Below are 21,034 nucleotides of genomic sequence, written 5' to 3' on the forward strand. Positions count from 1 at the left end.
TGCTGAGCAGCTGTAGGGGGAGCATCAGCTCTCAGGGGCTGGAGCTTCCCACCCTCCCGCACAGCCCTGGTGGCCAGCAGTGTGCCCTTCCCTCCAGATGATAATGAAGATGTTACGGGAGACAAACCCTAACATCGACCTTTGCAGCCCCCCGTGAAACACCACCACTCCCTGCCCCTGCCACGCCGACCCCCATCTGGGTGCATGGCTGACTGTCATTTATCCTTTGTCTCTGATCTTTGAGTCGGTTTCCGGTACATGAGGCTGTTCTCATCCAGGCGGGTTCAGACCATTTGGCAAGAATAATTTCACAAGCCTGGTATTAGATGCTGCACAAAAGTCTAAATACATAATGCATCTAGCCTCGGATTTTGTAATTCTGTCACACTCAAAACAAGCTGTCAAAACTGTCTGGCATGACTTATCCTTAATAAATCCCTAGTCCTGTTAATTGCTCCTTATTCCACTGAATAAGAATTGTTTGAATCCACAAATCGGGTAAAGAATGGAGGATAATGGGATGTGTTTAGAGGATTGCAGTGTTTTTCCCCCAGGACAAAAGGAGCCAGAAGACACGGTGGGCACCGTGCGGCTCCCATAGAAGGAGGCTGGATTTAACGCGCTTCAGCTTTGGGTCTGGCTGCTTTCAAATGGTTCTTTCCACAGAACGTTTGGCAGGAAAGTGATGCACTGGTTGTCTTGGAAAAACAGAGGGGAGGCTGAGTTCCGTGACACTGATTGTTCTAGAACCCATGTGGGGGCACCTGCCTGGTGCTGTACGTGACCGGTGTGCTGTAAGGAGCAACCCAGGGAGTGTGTATGGTGGTGTAGACGGGCACAGTGGCTCTTGTGAGGACTGCGGAGGTATCCCACCACCTCCATGAAGATGAGGTGCTCACCCCCTCTGGCCCTAACACTCAGAGTAAGGCTTTGGCTTCGGATAGATTGGGTTTATCTTCTGGCTTCAGCGTCTACACTGGTTTTGTGACCTTGAGCAAGAGACTTACCCTTTTGAAGACTGTGTTTCCTTCTCTGTGAAGTGGGGTGGGCCGCCAACCTCAGGGTAGGAACTGGAGCAGGGATGGAAGGCCCCAGCAGGGACACCTGACATGGCTACCACCCTCCACCTCAGGCCCAGAGGAAACCAGGTCAGCAGGCGTGTACAGCGTGTGCACCACGTGGTGCTGTGGGCAGAGGCATGGCCTGGCATATCAGTCACACCCTGGGCCCCTCTCCCCCGCTTTGAAGTGTGTCTCGGGGCCACGGTTTCCTGGCCTACAACATGCAGTGGTGATACCCACTCTGCCAGGCTGTCACAGAGGACTGCACCTCTCTATGTGCAAAGCCCCATCCATGGCTCCTGGCCCAGAAGGTGTCCTCACTCAATGCGAGCAGGTAGAATATGCAGCGCCCAGGTGAGCGCAGCCCAACTCTCTACTTGCTGCCGCAGCTGTGTGTGTGGACGCATGTGGGCACGTGTGTGGACGTGTGTGTTCAACACATCTAGAGGAACCTCGGCTGTGCCCAGGAGGAGGAAAGTGCTGTTGGCCTCCAGAGAAAGGAAGCCGATTTGGCAGGGGCACGAGCAGTTGGAGACCTGCCCCTGTGGAGGTGCAATGACGTCAGCCGCAGGCAGGGCGCAGGTTGCCAACTGCATGTGCAAGGCCCCCGACACGAGGCTGGCACGCTGGAACCTGGCAGGCATTTTCCGTAAAGACTGTCCATAGCTCAGGTGCTCGGTGCCTGCCACTACGCTGCTCAGCTGGGGACAGTATGCAAATGTGGCCGTGGCTGTGTCCCATGAAACTTTTAGGTATGGACACTGAAATTTGAATTTCATATTATTTTCATGTGTCATTAAATATTTTTCTTTTGACCTTTTTTCAATCCATTATAAATGTAAAAACCAATCTCAGATCACGGGTTGTGCATAAACAAGGCAGTGCCCGGGGACCCTGGACAAGAGGGAGGCTGCCGCCCAGCGATTTCAGGCCCCAACCACAAGTGCTGGGAAGACAGGCACCCCTTCACTCTGTCCACTGCTGTATCCTCACGTCCGTCAGGACCCTTGCGCAGAGGGGGTGCTCAGGGACGGTGAGCAAAGGTGATCTCAGCGTCTGGCTTCATGGCATGCACTAGACTTTCTACTCTGGGCGTTCTTAGTCATCTTGGGTCCCCTGCATGTGAAGAAAGCTGGTCCTGCCCATGAGAAACACTACTTGTTTTTGTTCACGTCAGTCCCTTGCACGGAGCTGTTGGGTGGAGTTTATGGAAGGCACATGGTCTCTATGATCACAGGGCCACACCTGTGACTTTCCTGGAAGGCTGGCTCCGCCCACAGCCAAGGATTCTTGGGCCTCGAAGAATATAGAACTAAGATTTCTTCTCTTCAGGAGCTTCTGAGGGGGAGTTTTTCCTTCCTTCCTTCCTTCCTTCCTTCCTTCCTTCTTTCTCTTTCTTTTCTTTCTTTCTTTTTTTTCTTTCCTTTTTTTGTGAGATGGAGTCTTATTGCCCACGCTGGAGTTCCGTGGCATAATCTCAGCTCACTGCAACCTCCGCTTCCTGGGTTCAAGCCATTCTCATGCCTCAGCCTCCTGAGTAGCTGGGATTACAGGCACGTGCCACCATGCCCAGCTAACTTTTATATTTTTAGTAGAGATGGGGTTTTGCCATGTTGGCCAGGCTTGTCTTGAATTCCTGACCTCAAGTGATCCACTTTTCTCAGCTTCCCAAAGTGCTGGGATTACAGGTGTGAGCCACTGCACCCAGCTGAGGGGGACTATTTCAGACCCCAAATTTAGAAACATAACCCTCTTCCAAGATCTGGGTATTAATGAACAAAAGATAATATTTAGCCAAATGCACACAGTGTCAAGAGAGAAGAGATTTCATGTAATCTTGAGATTATTAATTTTTAAATAGTGAAAAATTTTGTTCAAATGGAACAAAATTACCTCACATCTATACACTTTTTAAAAAAATTAGTAGGGGCCAAAATGGAAACAAATGACATGAAAGACCTAAAAGAGACAACTGCTGTAATCCCAGCTACTGCGGAGGCTGAGGCATGAGGATCCCTTGTACCGGGGGGGACGGAGGTTGCAGTGAGCCAAGATCACGCCATTGCACTCCAGCCTCGGGGACAGGAGCAAATCACTGTCTCAAAAAAAGAAAGAGAAAGGAAGGAAGGAAGGAAGGAAGGGAGGGAGGGAGGGAAGCAGGACCAATTGGTGGCCGCTACCAGCAGGTGCTAAGAAATGCCATGGGCTGCATGTGTGTCCTCTCGGCAGGGACAATCAAGTCCACACTATATGTCCTTCTACGGTGGGTTCTCGCCTTGAAGGGAAGGGGATAAACAAGAGCCAGGGGTTTCAGGGGAATCCCAAGCAATGAGCTGCCTAATCCTCTTTAGAGAGGGGAGCCCATCACAGAACTTCACAGCGTGATTTGGTTTGCAGCTTAGTTTACAGCTGTCTCTGTGTTAACTGATCCCTCTTCCATCCCTCAACCGGAAATATGAGCACATGGGAACATACACCTACAGTGACCTAGTTCCCCCGAATTTAGGAATATGTCCCACAAAAATAACTCTACAGGAAAAAGTGCTACAGATACAGAAATCCTCGCAGCAGAGTTATTGATCATCTTTAAAATGTCAATACCCCAAATGTCCCCAAGTCAAGGAGCTGTGAGAAGAGCTGTGAATTCTTATCGAGCCCTCTGTCACCACTAACTAGGGATATGGAGGCTACGCAATACCATGGAAATGTCTGAATTCAGTGTGATATGTGGGGTGGAGGGTGGAGAACTGGAGTTACATGTGGGTGAAGCTGGAAAGAGACACTTTGATTTGTTAGGATGCTAAGACTGAGTTCACTGTTTCCCTTCAAGTTTGAATTTCATTGCTTAAGCAACCAGGTAAACAAGACAAAAGATTTTATTTAACCAGAACAATATTAACTTATGAATAGTCTTTCTTTGCCACTGATAACAGGTCAGGTTTCGATTCAATTTGTTCTTTACTCTTTGCACCCATTTTCCTTCTTATTTATTTATTTTGAAAGAAGGTCTTGCTCCATCACCCAGGCTGGAGTGCAGTAGTGTGATGTCAGCCTTAACCCCCTGGGCTCAGGTGATTCTCCCAACTCAGCCTCCCAAGTAGCTGGGACCTCAGGTGCTCGCCACCATACCCAGCTAATTTTTTTTATTTTCTGTAGAGATGGGGTCTCACTATGTTGCTCAGGCTGGTCTCAAACAAGATCTCCTCTCTTGGCCTCTGAAAGTGCTAGGATTACAAGCATGAGCCACCACACCCAGCCTGCATCCATTCTTTCAAGTCTGGCAAAAATGGTATGGACCTGGGATCCAGGAACCACCAGGCAAACAGAGAGACACAGGTCACCCCTTCCCCAGCTCCTCGGGTGTGGTAGGCTCTTCAAACACTCCCGGTCCTCACTGATGACCTGCCGTCTCTCCACCTGACCTGATGACATGTCTGGTCACGGACTATTGAAAACTGGGCATTTCTTAGGCAAAAAGTTTTGGAGCCAAGAGAAGATGCAGTGTCTGAATCAGCATTAAAACCCATTTCTAAACTGGAATTGGATTTGGCTCTAGAATGACCTGAATTTGGTGAATCAGAGAAAACATGACCCCTTTCCCTTCCCAGTACTTCCTGGATAGTCCAGCAGGCATGTGCCTGCACAGAGGCAGCATTCCACCACACAGCCTGCCTGTTCCTGAGCAGGGGAACCCAGTCCTGCAGGTGAGACCTCAGACACCACTCACCCACCTGGGGAGTGCTCTGCAGAAGACCAGAAATGCAGGAAAGAAAACAGCAGCATGAAGGATCTAAACCATTTTGAGAAAATGTTCAGCCCTCTAATATAATAAAAGATCTTACTCTTAAGACAGGTGCCAGGAACTGCTGAGATGCCATTTATTACCCTTCTCTGCTTCCTTAGTTCTCTCTGAGTACCAGTGAAAGGTCCACTCTACAGCTCGAATTGCTTCCTAATGCACAATACGGTGTCACTAAATTCAGCACTCAAGACACTGGGAGTGCCTGGCTCTCCCAAAGGTGCCATCTTTGTGCCTTTTGGATCTAAGAACGGAGGCGTCTTCTTCAGCTCATCCCAACATTGTGTGGAACAGGACAAGCCTATCAATCAGGGTCTCTCTGGACCAAATGGCCCTTCCTCCGATCTCTGCTGCATGCTTTCTAGATAAAGCACAAAAGCAGAATATAAAGCAGTCAACACAGGTAGCTGTCATCTTCCTCTTCCTCCTCATCTTTCCAAGGCAGCACTGCCCAAACTTGGCTGTGCACACAAATCACCTGGGACTCTGCATGACTGATGAGCTCCCAGGAAGCCATGCTGCTGGTCCATGGACCACAGTTTGAGAACTGTGGATCTGGCCACCCCTCCTGGCAGCTCCCAGATTCCAAGAGGAAGGGAGGAGAAGGGTTTCTGCAGAAGGAGCTTCATGGGAAGGCTCTTCAATGCACACTGGAGTGGGGAGACCCATTGGCATTGCCTCTGGGCCATATGTAGAATGATGTCCCTCCTCCTGCTCCCCACATGTAGGGAGAGGACAGAAGTCACCGTGCTGCTGAAATGCATGCCACTTTAATGGTGTTTACATCTAGGATGGTGATGGCCGTCAGGGAGAAAGTAGTAACACTGCACTTTTCTGTATCACACCAAACGCTTTGGAGGATTTTCCAAACAGTTACTTGATTACAGAGGATATCATCACCCCAGTTCTACAGAAGGCAGGAAGATCTGTGGCTGTCCCTGCCCACAGCCGGTGGATAAAATGAAGCCAGGCTAGCATTCAGGTGTTCAGGCGGACCCCGAGCCCGGCACCCCAGCTCTACCGCAGTGCAGGAGACTTTCAGATGATCAACCGGGTTGGCACGTGCCGGTGCAGCCCTGCGGTCACCTCTGTGTTGCTTGGCGTGTGGGGTGGACCCGCTGGCCACCTCTGCATGGTTTCCGGGCTTCCTGGTGGTGGAGTCACCTGTTCTTGGTGAATGCTCAAATCCATGGGCTTGGGCTGTGGCTAGCAGGGCTCGAGGCAGGAGGATGTCACGCTCTGTGACTGTGGGCACAGCTGTGGCTGCGTAACAAGTCTTACAGACGAGAGCCACTAAAGATGGAAGTTCATTCTCACACGGCCCTGGAGGCTGGAAACCTAGGATCAAGGTGTCACAGGGCTGGTTTCTCCTGAGGCCTCTCCTTGGCTTGTAGACGGCTCTTCTCTCTGCGTCCTCACATGGCCGTCCCTCTGTGTACGTCTGTTTCCTAATGTCCTCTGCCTATGGGGACACTGATCAAATTTGAAAAGGGACCACCCCAATGACTTCATATGATCTTAATCTGCAGATACAGTCATGTTCTGAGGTCCTGGGGTTTAGGGCTTCAACATACGGACTTTGGGGACATGATTCAGCCCACAGCCAGTGCCCTACTTGGTGGTCTGTGAAGGGCATGACATGTGCAGCAGCTGCTGCAAAAGCTGATTAGGAAATGGAACGCCCAAGGACCAGTGGCCATGTCTCAGCTAAAGGCCAGGGTGGCAGGCCACCACTGAGAGGCAGAGACCCCAATCACAGCAGTTTCAGCCCATCTGCTAGACCAGCAAAGGCGACGCCTGTGACAGCTCAGCCCAACCCAAGGGCTTCCAGGGTGCTGCTGAGGTTCTAGGAGGGCAAGGAGGCACCAGGAGGAACAGAAGGTGGCCAGGGACCAAGGGAACAGCCCGAGTGTCACCCTGGACTGAACATATTCCTGGAGATGGCACACTAGGTCCGAGGCATTGTGACCTGGAGAAGTGGACCTCAACCGGGCCATCGCCAGCTTCCCAGTCGGCTGAGGTAACCATTGCTCTGACTGGGTGACCGAGCATTCCAGAGGCAGGTATGGACCTGGGATCCAGGAACCACGAGGCAAGCAGAGTGACACAGGTCACCCCTTCCCTGGCTTCTGGGGGTGTGGTGGCCTCTTAAAACACTCCTGGTGTGCCCCAGGCTGGGGTCGGAGTCTTCTGTGTGGGTTTCCGTCCAACTTAGCCTGTGACTCCTCGGGGACATGGCGTCTCCTCGTCAGAACTCAGCCTCCTCATCTGAGAGCTCCTACTGAGGTCCCTGCGGTTCCGTGCTGGCTGTTGTCCTGTGCCACCGCAGTCCTCGCTGGCCAGCCCTGAAGCCCTGGGCTCCTTGCTTGGAAGTGGGGTTAAAACTCCTGTCCTGCCTCACTGAGACTGTTGTTTCCGCATAGACGAAGGTGAATTTTCTCCAAAATGGAGTACTGTTACTGAAACAACATAATGATTTTTAACAAATGTTCGAGCCATGTTCTGCCTCCGTTCAGAACTCGTGGGAGCACCCCTCCTGAAACTGCCCTCTGGGTGGACTGGACAGCGTTTTCGACTCTGTCTCCCCCGGGGTGGATTTGACTTCTGCATCGCTTGTTTCAGGGAAGGGTCAGTGGACCGTTCCCTTAGAATCCTGGACACAGAATGAGTCCTCTTAGCCCCGAGGTTTACCAAGGGACAAAGACAGAGCAATAGCTGAACAGGGATGGCGTCATGCTTTAATCTATGTAAAAGAGGAGAAGGGACACACACACACACACGAGTGTGCACACACGCGTGCACGTTCATTTGCTCACACATGTAGACACGTACCTGGAATGTTTCTCGAGGGAGGAGACTTGGGGGCCTGAGGGGTCTGGGGAAGGGATGAGTCTTAGTTTTTACTCTACCCTTTTGTTCTTTTTTTTTTTTTTTTTTAAAGAAATCAAGTTGATGTGTTACTTTCTTAACAAATGTTTTTAAAGAAAGCTGTCCCCCAAAACCTAAAATGCAATTAAAAAAAAAGAAAAAAGAAAGCTGTCTTTCTAGCCCCTGGGAGCCAGAGAGTGAATGCTCATTGAAAGGAAGCTCTGCCCTCCCTGGTGCAGAAGGGCCTCGCTTTGCCTCAGTTGCAGAGGGCTTCCTTTTCCCCAGCCTTCCCAGTCGGCAGTACAAGCCTGCGAGAGCCGGGGCATCCCGGAAGACCCTTCTTTCCCCCAATCGCTCCCCAGGCAGCCTGGGCTCTCCCTCCACCCTCCACGCCTCGCAGCGTGTGATTGGACATCCGGGGCTCACTTCGGGCATCTGGGGTGCACAGACACCCTGCTGTCCCCAGCTCCCTCGGGTGGGGCAGGTGAACGGTGTCTGTTTCAGTGGGTGGGCACGTCTCATGGGGGAAGTTCAGTGCCCTGCAGTAGCTTTCCAGGTGTGGCTTTAGACTCAGCCTGGTGGTCTGGGAGGTGGGACAGCCTGTCACTCGAATCACCAAGGGCTGTTCTTAGGATGTGAAAGAGGCCTTGGAGGGGTGGGGCTTGAGACCAGGACCAGGGTGTGGAGGCCAGATGAGCAGGGACTCTCCTGAGGTGTGGTCCTGGCACGGCCCTGTGCATGATCGCAGCTCGGGCAGAGCAGAGGGTCAGGAAACCTTGAAGTCCCTCTGTCTGCAGCAGTGTCTGTCTCCCCAGAAGCCATGCAGTGTTTTCTGGTTTGCTTGCCAGAAGCCAGCTGGCCCTTTCTGCATAATCCGTGTGTGTGCACGCATCTGTGTGCCTGTATGCATGCGGTGGTGTATGCATGCGTGTGCAATACGTGTGTGCTTCCACATCTGTGAGATGAAACAGGAAGAATTTCCTGACTCATTGTCCAGTTCATTTGTCTCTTTTCCTTTTAGACGTCTAATATTTTATTTATTTATAATTTATTAAAAAATTTTTTTTTGAGATGGAGTTTTGCTCTTGTTGCCCAGGCTGGAGTGCAATGGCATGATCTTGGCTCACTGCAACCTCTGCCTCCTGGGTTCAAGTGATTCTCCTGCCTCAGCCTCCCGAGTAGCTGGGATTATAGGCATGTGCCTCCACACCCAGCTAATTCTGTATTTTTAGTAGAGACGGGGTTTCTCCATGTTGGTCAGGCTGGTCTCGAACTCCTGACCTCAGGCCCGCCTTGGCCTCCCAAAGTGCTGTGATTACAGGCGTGAGCCACCATGCCGGGCCAGACAGCTAACATTTTATAACAAAGTCTTGGCATATGCCTGCAAGTATTCAGAAGACCAAGTTGGGAAATGCCCCAACAGATTCCAAAAACAGTACTTTTCCCTTTTTCTAGCTTGGGGAAATGTTTTGCAGAGGTGATTCCAAATAGATAACCACTCATCAACCATTATGTTCTCAAGACGGGGAAACATGCAGAGCTTTTTGGGCAGAACACTGTGAAATAAAAATTAAAACAGATCTTGCATTGAAGTGTTTAGCTCAATCGATGACAAAGGGTTATATTATCATTAATTCATGTTTATTGGACTTCCACTGGGCACACGTTCTTTTTCAAAAATTTTATTTTCATTTTTATGCAGAATCACGGAAGGTCCTCTTTTTAAACGTCTGAATTAGAGAAGTGTATTTGTCTGACATTAGACGGAGTTCAGTAAATATTTGTTGAACGAATGCACAAATTTGCATCATGCTGCATTTATGCTGCAATATTGTTGCCTCTGCCCTTTTAGGTATTCTCACTTTCTCCTCTTAGGTGTTTTTCAAAACCAGTAGGAGCCCTCTGAGCTGCGCCCACTGGAGCTGAGAGGTGCAGTGTGAATTGGGCTCCCAAAGTCCTTGCTTAGAAGGTTTTTAACAGAGGTTAAGCTTATGGCATTTTTCATGTGACAGATTGTATTTCTTTTCATTCTACTTAAAATGTTTGAAAATTAAAGCATTTATTTTTTTAAACTAGCAGAATACTTTTTAAAATAGGAAAGAAAATGCTAGTACCCATTTTGCATTTAATAATAAAAGGAAAATGTTTTTTAACTTCATAAAAAAATCAAATTGTTAGATGACCCCCATTTAGAGAGATTATTAATGTTAATTCATAATATTTTTTTTTTTCTGTTTTGTCACTGTTAAGTTGAAAATCAACTCCAGAATTTTTAAAAAAATGAATTCTGGAAAAATATCCCCCTCAAATCACGTTGTTCTTATTGTATTGCTTTTTTTGAACAGCCTAAGCATATATGTTACTGCTAAGTGTCTGTGAGGAACAAGAAGAGGGAACGCTTACTTGCAAACTATTTTGTTTTAAATAAGAATGACATTTCACTCATATCATAGCAGGCAAAATTTAGGTATTATTTTCATTAAGTACACTATTATTTGTAGCAAATTGTACTGAAGCCTCTCTGTTTTCCCCCCAAGGTCTTATGGACACTACAAATTCCGCTGTTTGAATATGGAATTTATGGTGGCTGGAAGCACTCCTATTAATTCTGTTATATGTGGTTTTGGCTCCCTAAATAATGTCTAGCTAAAACATCTCTTATTAAGTCCAGATGCAATTCATTTTTTTCTGATCTACAGAACACTGGAAATTTATCAGCCTTTATTATTCCTCATCGAAATGAGCGCCTTTAGATTTCTAATTATATTGTCTAATAAAACTAAACAGTCAATGCTATTTGCATATTATATGAAGAAGTGTCATACAACAAACTCATAGCAGTCAATTAACATAAAAGCTAATTATATATCTCATCAGCTTACAAGAGTTTCTGAATTCATGCTTCCCCTGTTGTAGCCTAGAGCAAAGGAGCTTTGAATTTTCACTTCTAAATATTGACTTTTAACTAATATCAGCAGTGATTTCAATTTTTATGGATGAAAAGTTAGTGATTAAACCAGATGCAATATTGCTACAATGCAATTAAAATTTTACATTAACTAAACCTCTAGAAAGAAAATCTTTGCTACAATGTGAAATTAATTATCAGTCACTAAACAGGTTACGTGCTGGTTTCATATCTGAAGGACACTCCAAAATAACGATAAAGATGAGTGAAATTTATTGGAGGTTGTCAGACTGTAATGGCAGAGACAGATATACCACAACGACAGTTTCCACTGTAACATAATTGTATTCCTGCTGATTGTGACAGCTATCAAGCAAGAAATTTACTACAAGATTAACAGAGACACAGTAATGAACAAACATGGAGGCATGCTGTAATTGGCCGTTATTAAAGCGTTATCACAGTGGTCTGTAATAAACTCCCTAGCTCCGGTTTTCTAGAGAAGCCAAAGCCAGAACTTTCAACTACTTTTTTCCATTCTAAAGTAGGGATATGGGAATCCCACCACCCCCATTCCATTACTCACATAACAAGCACAAGGTCCCAAGAAACCTAAAGGCAGAGAAACGGGCACCACATTTAGGAAGTATAATTACAGATGGGTTTAAAAATTGGGAAAAGTTAGGATTTACTTGGAGTGCTTGGGGTACTCTAAGATAGCAGTGAAACGATCATGGATCATTCTTCTACTTAGAACGTGTACCAGACAAGTCCATGTGTAAAAGCAACGGCAGATAAGAAAACTGTGCCAGTACGGGGGTTTTCTCTGGATACACAGGCCTTCTCATTCATATTTTAATGAGGCTAGTATCTCTGAGACAGTCCTTGCAGGGCAGAGGGAAGGCTCCCTAAGATTACAATAGGAGATGCTTCATTGACAAGTACTATTCAAAATCTTCACGGTATAGAAAGACTTCGTTTCATTCCACTTGTCCGGATACTTATTGCCCTCTTATAATCAAAACACTTGGAGGGAAAAAAAGCCCCAGTTACTCTGTGAACAGTCTTTAAATGTACTGAACGTAGTTCAGCTACTTAGAATCATTTCAAACTCTAATCGTGTACATTTGAATAAATGTATAAAGAGCTGTAATGCATAAGCATCTTTTTCTTAAATATTTTCTCAAAAAATTGATGCTTTGCGATTTTAGGATCAAAATTTTTCTTAATCCTCTGCAAAAATGAACTCCACTCATCTCACACTGGCTGTTTTCCCTTTCCTGTGTTTAATGAATATCGTAGTGTAGTGTCTCTGAGCTAGCTGCCAGCAAACATTTTCTACTTTTAAATAATGTTTGCTCTAAAGGGCTAGTTATCATCAAAAAGCCAGTCAGCCTTCATCGACTGACAAAATTATAGAAATTCACAGGTGTGTACCTTGCCACAACATATTTGTGTTAAAAGAGGTAAAACAGCGGTACACTCAAAACGTCAAACCACACTTTCAAAAGAAAAACCACCCACTGGTAGGTGGGAAGTTTTAACACAGAGCGCTGTTTCCAAAAAGTGCAACCGAGGAAATCAATCACATGGCCCCCAGAGTAAGTTGGGGAAGGCCTTCCACACACAAACATCATAATTTTGCTCAACACTTAGGTGCTCAGCAGTTTTTGCCAACAGCTCACAATGTTCTATGAATTGAAAGTTTTCAGCGTGGCCTGTACTCAATATGAATTAGCTGGTGTATTAGGATGGAGTTTGGTGTTCTAGTGGAAAGCCTACGGTTCTGAAAGCCCCAGCGATCAGATCTTGCCTGGTTCCTCCCGGCTCTGTCCCCATCCCCCCAAGTATCAAGTATGTTTACTTTTCGGAAGAGAAAGGGGGAGGGGGGAGGAAGGGAAGGAGAGAATGAATTTCTTGATTACAGTTAGGTATTTTTAAATGAAAGAGCTTACTCTTTACTTTCAAGTAAAATGCTGCTCTGTTGACATCCAGAAACGACTATGAATATATTGTATATGTATCAGCTAAGGAAATAATACTTAAAATACACGCATCACAGAAAAAAGAAAACCTCCACCATCTGTCTGCTAATGATCTGTCTTGATCAAGTTACATTTTAAAATGCTCCTCTGCATTTTATAGTTTTTCCAGTGTTTACGTCTTCGTTTCTGTAAATTAATAAAGCAGATTTTCAGTTTTGTTTGTTAATCTACGTATTGTGTGCCTGTTTTACAACTTCATTAATGAACGTTAATGAACGGCTTAATTAAAGCGTAAGTAGAAGGCAACTTGTGTTTGAAATATGTACTTGGAGCCGTCGAGGCTGCGGTGTTCGACTGTAGACGTTTTTAGAGATTAAAACGCTCACGAGTTTTAAAACGTGGTATTTGAGTGACTGGATACATGTGGCGGTGTATTGTGTGAAACAGTCCACAAGCGATTGACCTCCCCCTCGAGGGCCTGGGCCTGGCGAGCCGCTCCGAATCCAGCGCCGGCGGCGTGCGGGGGAGCCGCAGGGAGGTTACCTGTGCCCGGGGGAGGCGCGGCTGGGCGTTAATCGGCGGCGGCGTCTCCCGGACGCGTCCTCTTGCCGAGTTTCTTTGAGATGTTTTCACGGAGTGTCTTCCTCACGCACGCGGGGGGCGGCGGTGGCGACGCGGGGTGGTTGGTAACGGAACCTGGGCCCAGAGGACACAGGCGCACCCTCCGCCCGCGCCGCGGAGAGATTTGTGGCCAGATGGCGGTGAAGCGCGGAGACCCTTTGTGCGCCCCGAGCGCGCCTGTGAATGCCGCGCGGTCGCTGGCACCGGAAGGGTTCATACTGCGCCTGAAAGGGGACAATGGAGGCTGGAGATATCGACACCGCAGAAACCGAGTTCATTTGTGATGCAGGCCCTTTCACTGCGGTTGTCATGCAAACTTCCTGCTTTGATCAGCGGAGGGTGGAGAGGGAGAAAGCCCGCAAAGGCCGCGGGCTCGGCGCGGTCCGGCGCCCTTGGCGGCTCCACGCCCCCTTCCGGAAGGAGCCGCGGGGACGCCGCGTCCTGCACCTTGACCCGTCTAGACGGCCCCGGAGGTTTTGTCTCCGTTACCAAGGGCGAGGGGTGCTCTTTGACCCGCGCCCGGGGCGGAGGTGGTGGCCGCGGGGTCCCACTGAATCCTCGCCGGATGCCGGAGGGAGAGGGGCGCGCGGGGACGTGCACCAGCTGTTCCCAAAGAAGGCAGCCGAGGAGCCCGCCCGCGAGAAGGGGAGCCCGTCCGTGAGCCCCTTCCTCTCCAGCCCCGCGTCCGCCCCAGCCCGGGGCAGCGCGCGGAGGCAGCGCGGGGGACGCGCCGCCGAGGGCGCGCCGCCGAGGGCCGGACTTTGGGCCTCCCCAACTTCTCCCCGCTGAGGGGGTCTGAAGCCAGCTGAGCGCGCGCGCTCTCTCTCCCTCTCCCTCCCTCTCCCTGTCTCTCCCCCTCCTGTCTCTTGCTCTCTCTCCTGACGGGTACTTGGATAATAACAGCCATTTTCCGTGCGTCATGCTTTTCGCTACATGCTCAGTGACTCTAAACATGATTCTATGCAGAGGTATAGTTTCTAGTTTGAATGTACGTTTTTTTCTTTCTGTCCACTTTGAAAGACACGCACTTTGTAAAAACTAGAATCGACGCTGACCCCGGACATGATGCCAACCAGGTCGTGGCTACACTGTGATCACAACCTGCGGTGCCGTGCGCCGCGCCTCCTGCCTGTGCTGGGGAAGCGGCCCACGCTGGCATTCCCCGCCGGTGCGGCGTCTCCCTGTGGACTCGCAGTAACACTAACACTAAGACGAGTTTCCTCGCCTTGCCTTTCTTCTTAGATCCCCCTAGCCCAGTCGGAGGCGTTCCTAACGGACCTTTTGGAGAAAGTGTGTGAGCGAATGCGCGACTACAAGCTCGAAGAAGACCCTGTGACGAAGGAGAGAACTTTCAAGAGATTTGCTCCTAGGAAAGGAGACAAAATATACCAAGAATTTAAAAAATTCCATTTTTATTCTGATGCTTACAGACCTTTGAAATTTGCGGTAAGCTGCCTTCCTTGCAGATGAATCATGTGATCCGGAAACGTGTTTTTGGAACTCTTTTTGCTTGTTCACTACTCTTGTTGTGGTTGAGTTTAAGGCGTGGCACCTCAAAATGCACATTAAAATGTCATCTGCTGACTTTGTTGTCTTGCTGCGTAAGTGCTCACCATGCATTTAGTAACTTACCTTTTGAGACACCTAAGGGGTTGTAGCATTTTGTGGTGATCAGTGGACACGTTTAAAAGTGATATTTTATGGGAGATGCTGTTCACAAATCCCGGGGACCTGTAGACACAGCTTTGCACAATGTTTTGCTTAAACCGTTTTGCTCATGTAGGGACTGGGGAGTGGTCTCAGTCGGTGCTGGTGCTGAGGAAGGGCTCTCCCAGGCTTCCACGTAAGGAATCAGGGGCTGTGCTTTGTAGGTTAAAATCCAGATTAAAACGAATGGCGCTTTCAAATATTTACAGCCGTATGGTAGAAAGAGAATGATGCAGCCATCTCTTTTTTTCCTGAGGCTTCACAGAGGAGAGAGAATTGCATACTGAGTGAATTCAAGTATTCTAGCCCAAACTAAGTTAAACAAAGGCTTAGGTATGATAGTTGGCTTGATGCCAAATTTCTTTCCAGTGTCATATTTATTTTTCATGAAAGCTAGTCTCTGGCTTGCTAGAATGTGTTGGCAAAATACATTGCAATATATTTCACTTTAACCAATGCTGTTGAATCAGACAGAGTGATGGGCAATCCTGTTTTAAAATGTATTAAGTTCACACACTGTCCAAAATATCAGGCATGCTGAAACCTTGAAATGAGGGCTTTAGCTGACTTTCAAAGATTTTATTTTAATTAGAAAGTAAAGGCAATAATCAAGGTTAAAAGTGCCACAGAATAAGAATGACAGTGAATAAGTATGTTTGTATTTCACAGGTTTTAAATAGGCACATTGAGTCGAATTTAAATCTTTTTAAATGCCATTAAAAATTTTTAGAGTCTTGCTTAATGAACTCAGAAAATGATTTACAAGTCTCTAGTGAATACTACTGGGTAACTTCACAGCTCCTAAAAGTATAACGTGGTAGTTCTTTACCAAAGAAACATACTCCAGTTAGAATTTAAGATTTTCAAATGCAGGGGCATATTGGAGCGCCCTCTTCTCTGAAATGTCAGGGTTTTTTCCAGTGAAGTGAAATTTTGGATGGATCTCTAAATAGTATGAAAAGACACTTCCCGAAGTAACTGTCAAGTGTGTTCTCCACAGTGAAATTGAAGATGCGTTTGTTTTGATTGCTGAGAAGGCTTAATTGTTTTCACACTTTCAAGCTACAAAATGGATTATTATGTTAAATCTGAAGGAAACTGGTTTAACCATTTCGATGAGCTATGGTCTTTTACTTTTTTTTTTTTTTTTTAAATTTAAAAACCGTAAGACCTTTCATTTAAATAGGAGGCCCATTTCTTCCTATGACTTCCATTCCAATTTAAGGAAGCGAAACATGCAGAGCGATGTTGCTTCCTTAGCCTCCCACATCTTCCAGCACAACTCATCATTGACTTAAGTCCCAGGAAAATGATGCAATTAACATTCTGGGAAGATGGTTAATCCAATGCAATGATGTATTAAACCAAAAGGGCTCATAAAAACGGACCACCTTGGTTCCATGATTTCCTGTGTTTAGCTAATAAATGGTTGCAAAGTCCTTCCTAACAAGGATCCCCACCAGTGTGCGTCTATCCACATGTGCCATTATTATGTTTCTACAGTGTGAAACTATAATAGAAGCGTATGAAGATGAAATATCCTCACTTATCGCCCACGAGGCACACTATCTCGCTGACAAGCTGTGCAGTGAAAAATCAGGTACTGTGTCTGATGTAACATGTGCTCACTGCTCGCACACCCTCTCTCTCTCACTCAGCCTTGCAGCGTCTTGTTTGCAGACCGAGCCTCGCTGCCTTGCTGCGACCCACGGCTCTGACACAGGATCCCCCATCTCCGCTGAATCAGAAACGACAGCATGTGAGAGAAAACAGATACACAGAAACCACAGGGCTGTGAGATCTTCCTCTTTGTACTTTCCTTCCTCTACTCCTTAAGGGAATTCAAACACTCTTGATTTCCAGTTGTTAAGGAGAAAATTCTTATTCAGAATTAGAAGACTCCAAAACACTTTCTTTTTAAAAACTTTGAGAGATAGGATTTTTCCATCCTGGACCAGAGAAAGAGACTCTGACTTCATGACTAGAGTATCTGCTACACCAGCAGAAGGTGGGATTTTTGTTTTGTAAGAACTTTCTGAAGTTTTTGTTGTTGTTTCTTTGTTTTGGGGTAGGGCGGGGCGGGGGGGTGGGGATGCTGGAATTTTTTTTTTTTTCAGGTTCTATTCCTGTATCTACTTCTTAAATTTTTTTTTTCTGGCCCAGAGAGTGGAAAATAATACTTAATTCTTAAGCGTATACACACACACAGAAGCTGGAAAAAATGAGCAGAATTTTATTTATAATATACAAAGTTGAAAGCTGTGGTCACTTCCTCTCCACTCTGTTTGGCTGTGCGTAGATCTCCTAGTTCCCTAACTTGGATACAATGGAGTACACAGTTGTGCATTCTTTTTGGATACCTTTGGGAAAATGAATGAGTAGATGTGAAGACAGTGATTTAAAGCCAGAGGGGTACTTTTAAACAATGTGGAAGTTTGAGACAATTAGCATTCAGCAGTTGTTTACAATGAAGTATAATACACCTACATCCATTATATCAAATGTAGCATCAAAGTCCTTAAAATAACAGCTACTGCACATTTGTAGATCAATATTCATGTCATCAAAAGTTATTAAACAAGAAGCACACAAATCCCCCATTAACAGGACAAGTAAAGTTTGTTTTGTTTTGTTTTGTTTTTTGTTGTTTTTTTTTTAACTCTGAGTAGATAATCGGGTTGTTTTCTGTTTAAAATCCAGTTTTAGTGAAGCTTGCAGAAGAATACAGAGTGACCACATAGTCAGGCTTATTCAGGCATTTGGGATATTTTTCTTTGATGTTACATATATGCTACAGAAATGTGTGATGTCCATAGCCACAACTTCCCACAGAAATGTTTTTAAGGTGTTTTAAACAATTCAGAGATGTATGTATGCATTCAGATATAAGCAAAAACCTGATGAACAATACTTGGAATATTGATTTTCCTATTTTTTCCTCATAAAGGATGTGGTCTTGTCATTATTGTCTATGACAAACGCAGATCCACTGCTACGGGGGCCCTCTCTCGTGTGTCCCAGGAGGACCAGGGAAGGCCGCAGCAACTAGTCATAAGATCCTGGGGAAAGACTGTTCCCAAGTTTGTCAATCTGACTTAATTTCAATAATCTTAACTACTCCTCTTAATTCCTTTTGCATATTTATAATTGGAATAAAAGCTAACACCTTGAGAAAATGCACGCTGAAAGAATAAACGTAAGACAGGTGCGATTTTGAAAGTATAAAATGAAACCTGACCAGGTAATTCTTAATTGGCATTTGATTTTTAAAACACTGATTAAGTGCTTACACTGTTAACAGCAGTATTGGAAGTAAAAGTTAGGAAAAATAATCAAAGGTGCAAGCCACCATTCAGCCACTACATAGTGAAGCGGGGTGAGTCCTTTCAGGTAATGTTTCTTCATGAAACATATTTATGGATGTTCTAAACCACTCATAAGTGAAAAACCGAGAAAAAATTAATCCTAGAAAGAGACTAGACTTCTCCCACCCACTCAAAAAGCCCTACTGTTGAACTGAGTTAATGACACAATAACAAGGAAGAGAGTTTCTTCAAACTTATCAATTTCTGCCAGAAAAAGCTCAAGCAGCACATCAATGATAAAAACTCCGATAAGTGACTGAAAGCACCAGAGAATTCATGTGTCTTAACGCGTTGGAATGGTTTCAGACAACTGAAGGGTGAGACGTTCGTATTGTAGAAAACTCCAGATGCATTGGTACCTAATCTAAAATACAAGTACAGCCAGTTTACAACCAGAGTATGACATTCACACTCTGCTTTGTGAAGGTGATGCTTTACCTTGTGATCTTGCACAGCAGCTTCGCTGTGATAGACTCTCCAGAGTTTAAACGGTGTCTTAAAGATGTGACTCTGTGTGTGTGTGTTTGTGTGCGTGTGCATGTGTGTTACCGTATAAAACTGCACGGTAAGCAGTCATTATTTACTGAGTGTCTACTATGTGCAAGACACTACGCTGTTAAAATATTCACACGTTGCTTTTAGGAAGATAAACATTTAGAAAATAGACATTGGTAGAATTAGAGGTTTTATTGAAAGTTTAGTTCCTTTCTACACTTTATATACACCTTGTTTACATAGGAGTTTCACTTTTTTTCTTCTTAGTGTAGATTATTTCACTTTATTTATAATAATGATATGTTGGCAAGTAAGGACACATTCACAGACTCTTCAGAGTATTAAAGTTCTAACATTCACCCATGCAAAAATAAATGGGGAAGGAGGGAGAAAATGTATATGTCAGATTTAAGATGACTGTGTTCGGATGAAAATGTATCACTGAGATTTTCATTATGTGTCATTTTTTTGATGAGTGAAAAAAATCTCAATGAAAGGTTGTAGGATTACAAAGGAATCTGTGGCTGCCAATGCAGTTTATTTACTGGATAGAATAAAAGTCATCAAATGTACTTTGTTTTTGGAGTGTGAGACAGAGTAATAAGGAGTTATTCCTCAAATAATCTCTTTTTGTCCTAGGCAAAAAAATAAAGGCAAATTCATTAGATGTTCCTGGTGGAATATCTTGGGGCATATAGCCCAGACTTCTCCAGAATGTCATTTTAATGTCTTGGAGTCAAAATGATTAAAATCTTAATATGATATAGGGTCGTGATGAAAAGTGCAGCTATATGCCACTTGAGATATGAAACATAGCACTGTAGCTAATAGTGAATGGATCTTCTAATACTCACGGAAGTATTTGTTAAGTAGACTATGTGAAGGCACAAATAAATACATAAATATATTCTGTATGTATCATTTCTGTGTCAATATGAAACCTTAACATTTAAAAGCGTCATCACTGATTACTTTGCTATATAACAATTTAGGATGCAGTGTATGAATATGAGATCAAGTGTCTAGAAATGCTCAGCCTACATTTAAAGTGAAAGATTTTTACCTTTTTATACAGATTCTCAACACTAATGGGAATCTTAAATTTCTAATGTGTAAAATAATTATTTCAAAGGCTAGCATATTTTTTAAAAATTTTGTAGCTAAAGTAATCCATAGCCTTTTTCAATAGCGTCGGTATTAATTGCTTCCAACTGGAAAAGTGGTATTATCAAAGTATCTAGTTGCTTCTGTGGTCCTTGGATTAAACGCCAGATGTACTGTGCCCCTTACAAGCTGCAAAATACCTGAGTGGAGCCATGGGTGAAGTGACACGATACCTTGGCCTTGCTTTAAAATACTCCAGCCAAAAAGATGGGACTGTGGGACAAGAACAGCAGAGTTGATCTTTGTTGAAGTTGGGTTTGGGGTGCAGGGTAATAGATTACAGCTTCTTTCTGCTCTTGGGTAACTTCTATAATGAAATTTTGGCAACATTTCCATAATAAAAGTTTTAAAAATATGCTTCCACCAGAATGTAGGTTTCGCATAATGTAAATGACTTACTAGGCTGATGCCTAAAGGGGTCATGATGCTATGTAATTCTTTTTTCCAGATCTGTGTGAGGCTTCTACTAATCACCCTGAGCTCCAGGAACGCCGCGCTGCTGGCTGTAAAGAGGAGTAGTCATCACACCCCAAAGGTCAATGTCTGCATTTTGTGTTTGCATGTTGTCTCTCATGACAAGAAACTTTGTCTCTTGTTTATGCTGTGTTTGTCTCCATTTATGGTTTATTTTGAAAATCTGTTGTTTGACATCAAGACAAACCGTGAGGTTTTTTTTTGTAGGTAAAGCTGAGGAGTACATAAACTTAAATTAACCTTTGCAGATTTTGATAAATCAAGCTTGACAATAAAGCATTTAATTCTGCATTGGGGAAAATAGTGAAGACATTTCATAAACAAAATAGAGATTTCATAATGTATGCTGTTTATTTCATAACAGTGCATGTGCGCATACACAGGTGCAGTGCTCTCTCTGATAAGAACCAGATTTGAATTCTCAAATACTTGATTGGCTATAAGTTTAAGGAAATACATGGCAACAAATTCAAAATATGGTCTTGTGGGTGAGATACGGCTACTGGTGACAGAAACAAATCTACTATTTATCAGGCATGAAATTTAAATTTCTTTAAACGCCAGATGTACTGTGCCCCTTACAAGCT

At 45.1% G+C, this 21,034-nt stretch overlaps 1 protein-coding gene across 6 annotated transcripts in view; it reads left to right on the forward strand.

Moving 5' to 3' along the window:
* Positions 1–20,784, forward strand: part of CNPY1 (canopy FGF signaling regulator 1) — a 41,628-nt gene extending 20,844 nt beyond the window's left edge. For 2 of the 6 annotated variants that reach the window (XM_032244911.1, XM_032244913.1), the window contains exons 2-4: positions 14,485–14,688; positions 16,453–16,549; positions 20,422–20,784. In XM_032244911.1, coding sequence (XP_032100802.1) covers positions 14,485–14,688; positions 16,453–16,549; positions 20,422–20,492 — 372 coding nt within the window. In that variant the 3' untranslated portion in view covers positions 20,493–20,784. The other 4 variants (XM_032244912.1, XM_032244916.1, XM_032244915.1 and 1 more) reach the window with 4 other exon arrangements.
* Positions 20,785–21,034: the final 250 nt, after the last annotated feature.

Source organism: Sapajus apella, unplaced genomic scaffold, assembly GCF_009761245.1.
Source record: "Sapajus apella isolate SASKATOON/1434 unplaced genomic scaffold, GSC_monkey_1.0 scaffold56, whole genome shotgun sequence".
Lineage (NCBI taxonomy): Eukaryota > Metazoa > Chordata > Mammalia > Primates > Cebidae > Sapajus > Sapajus apella.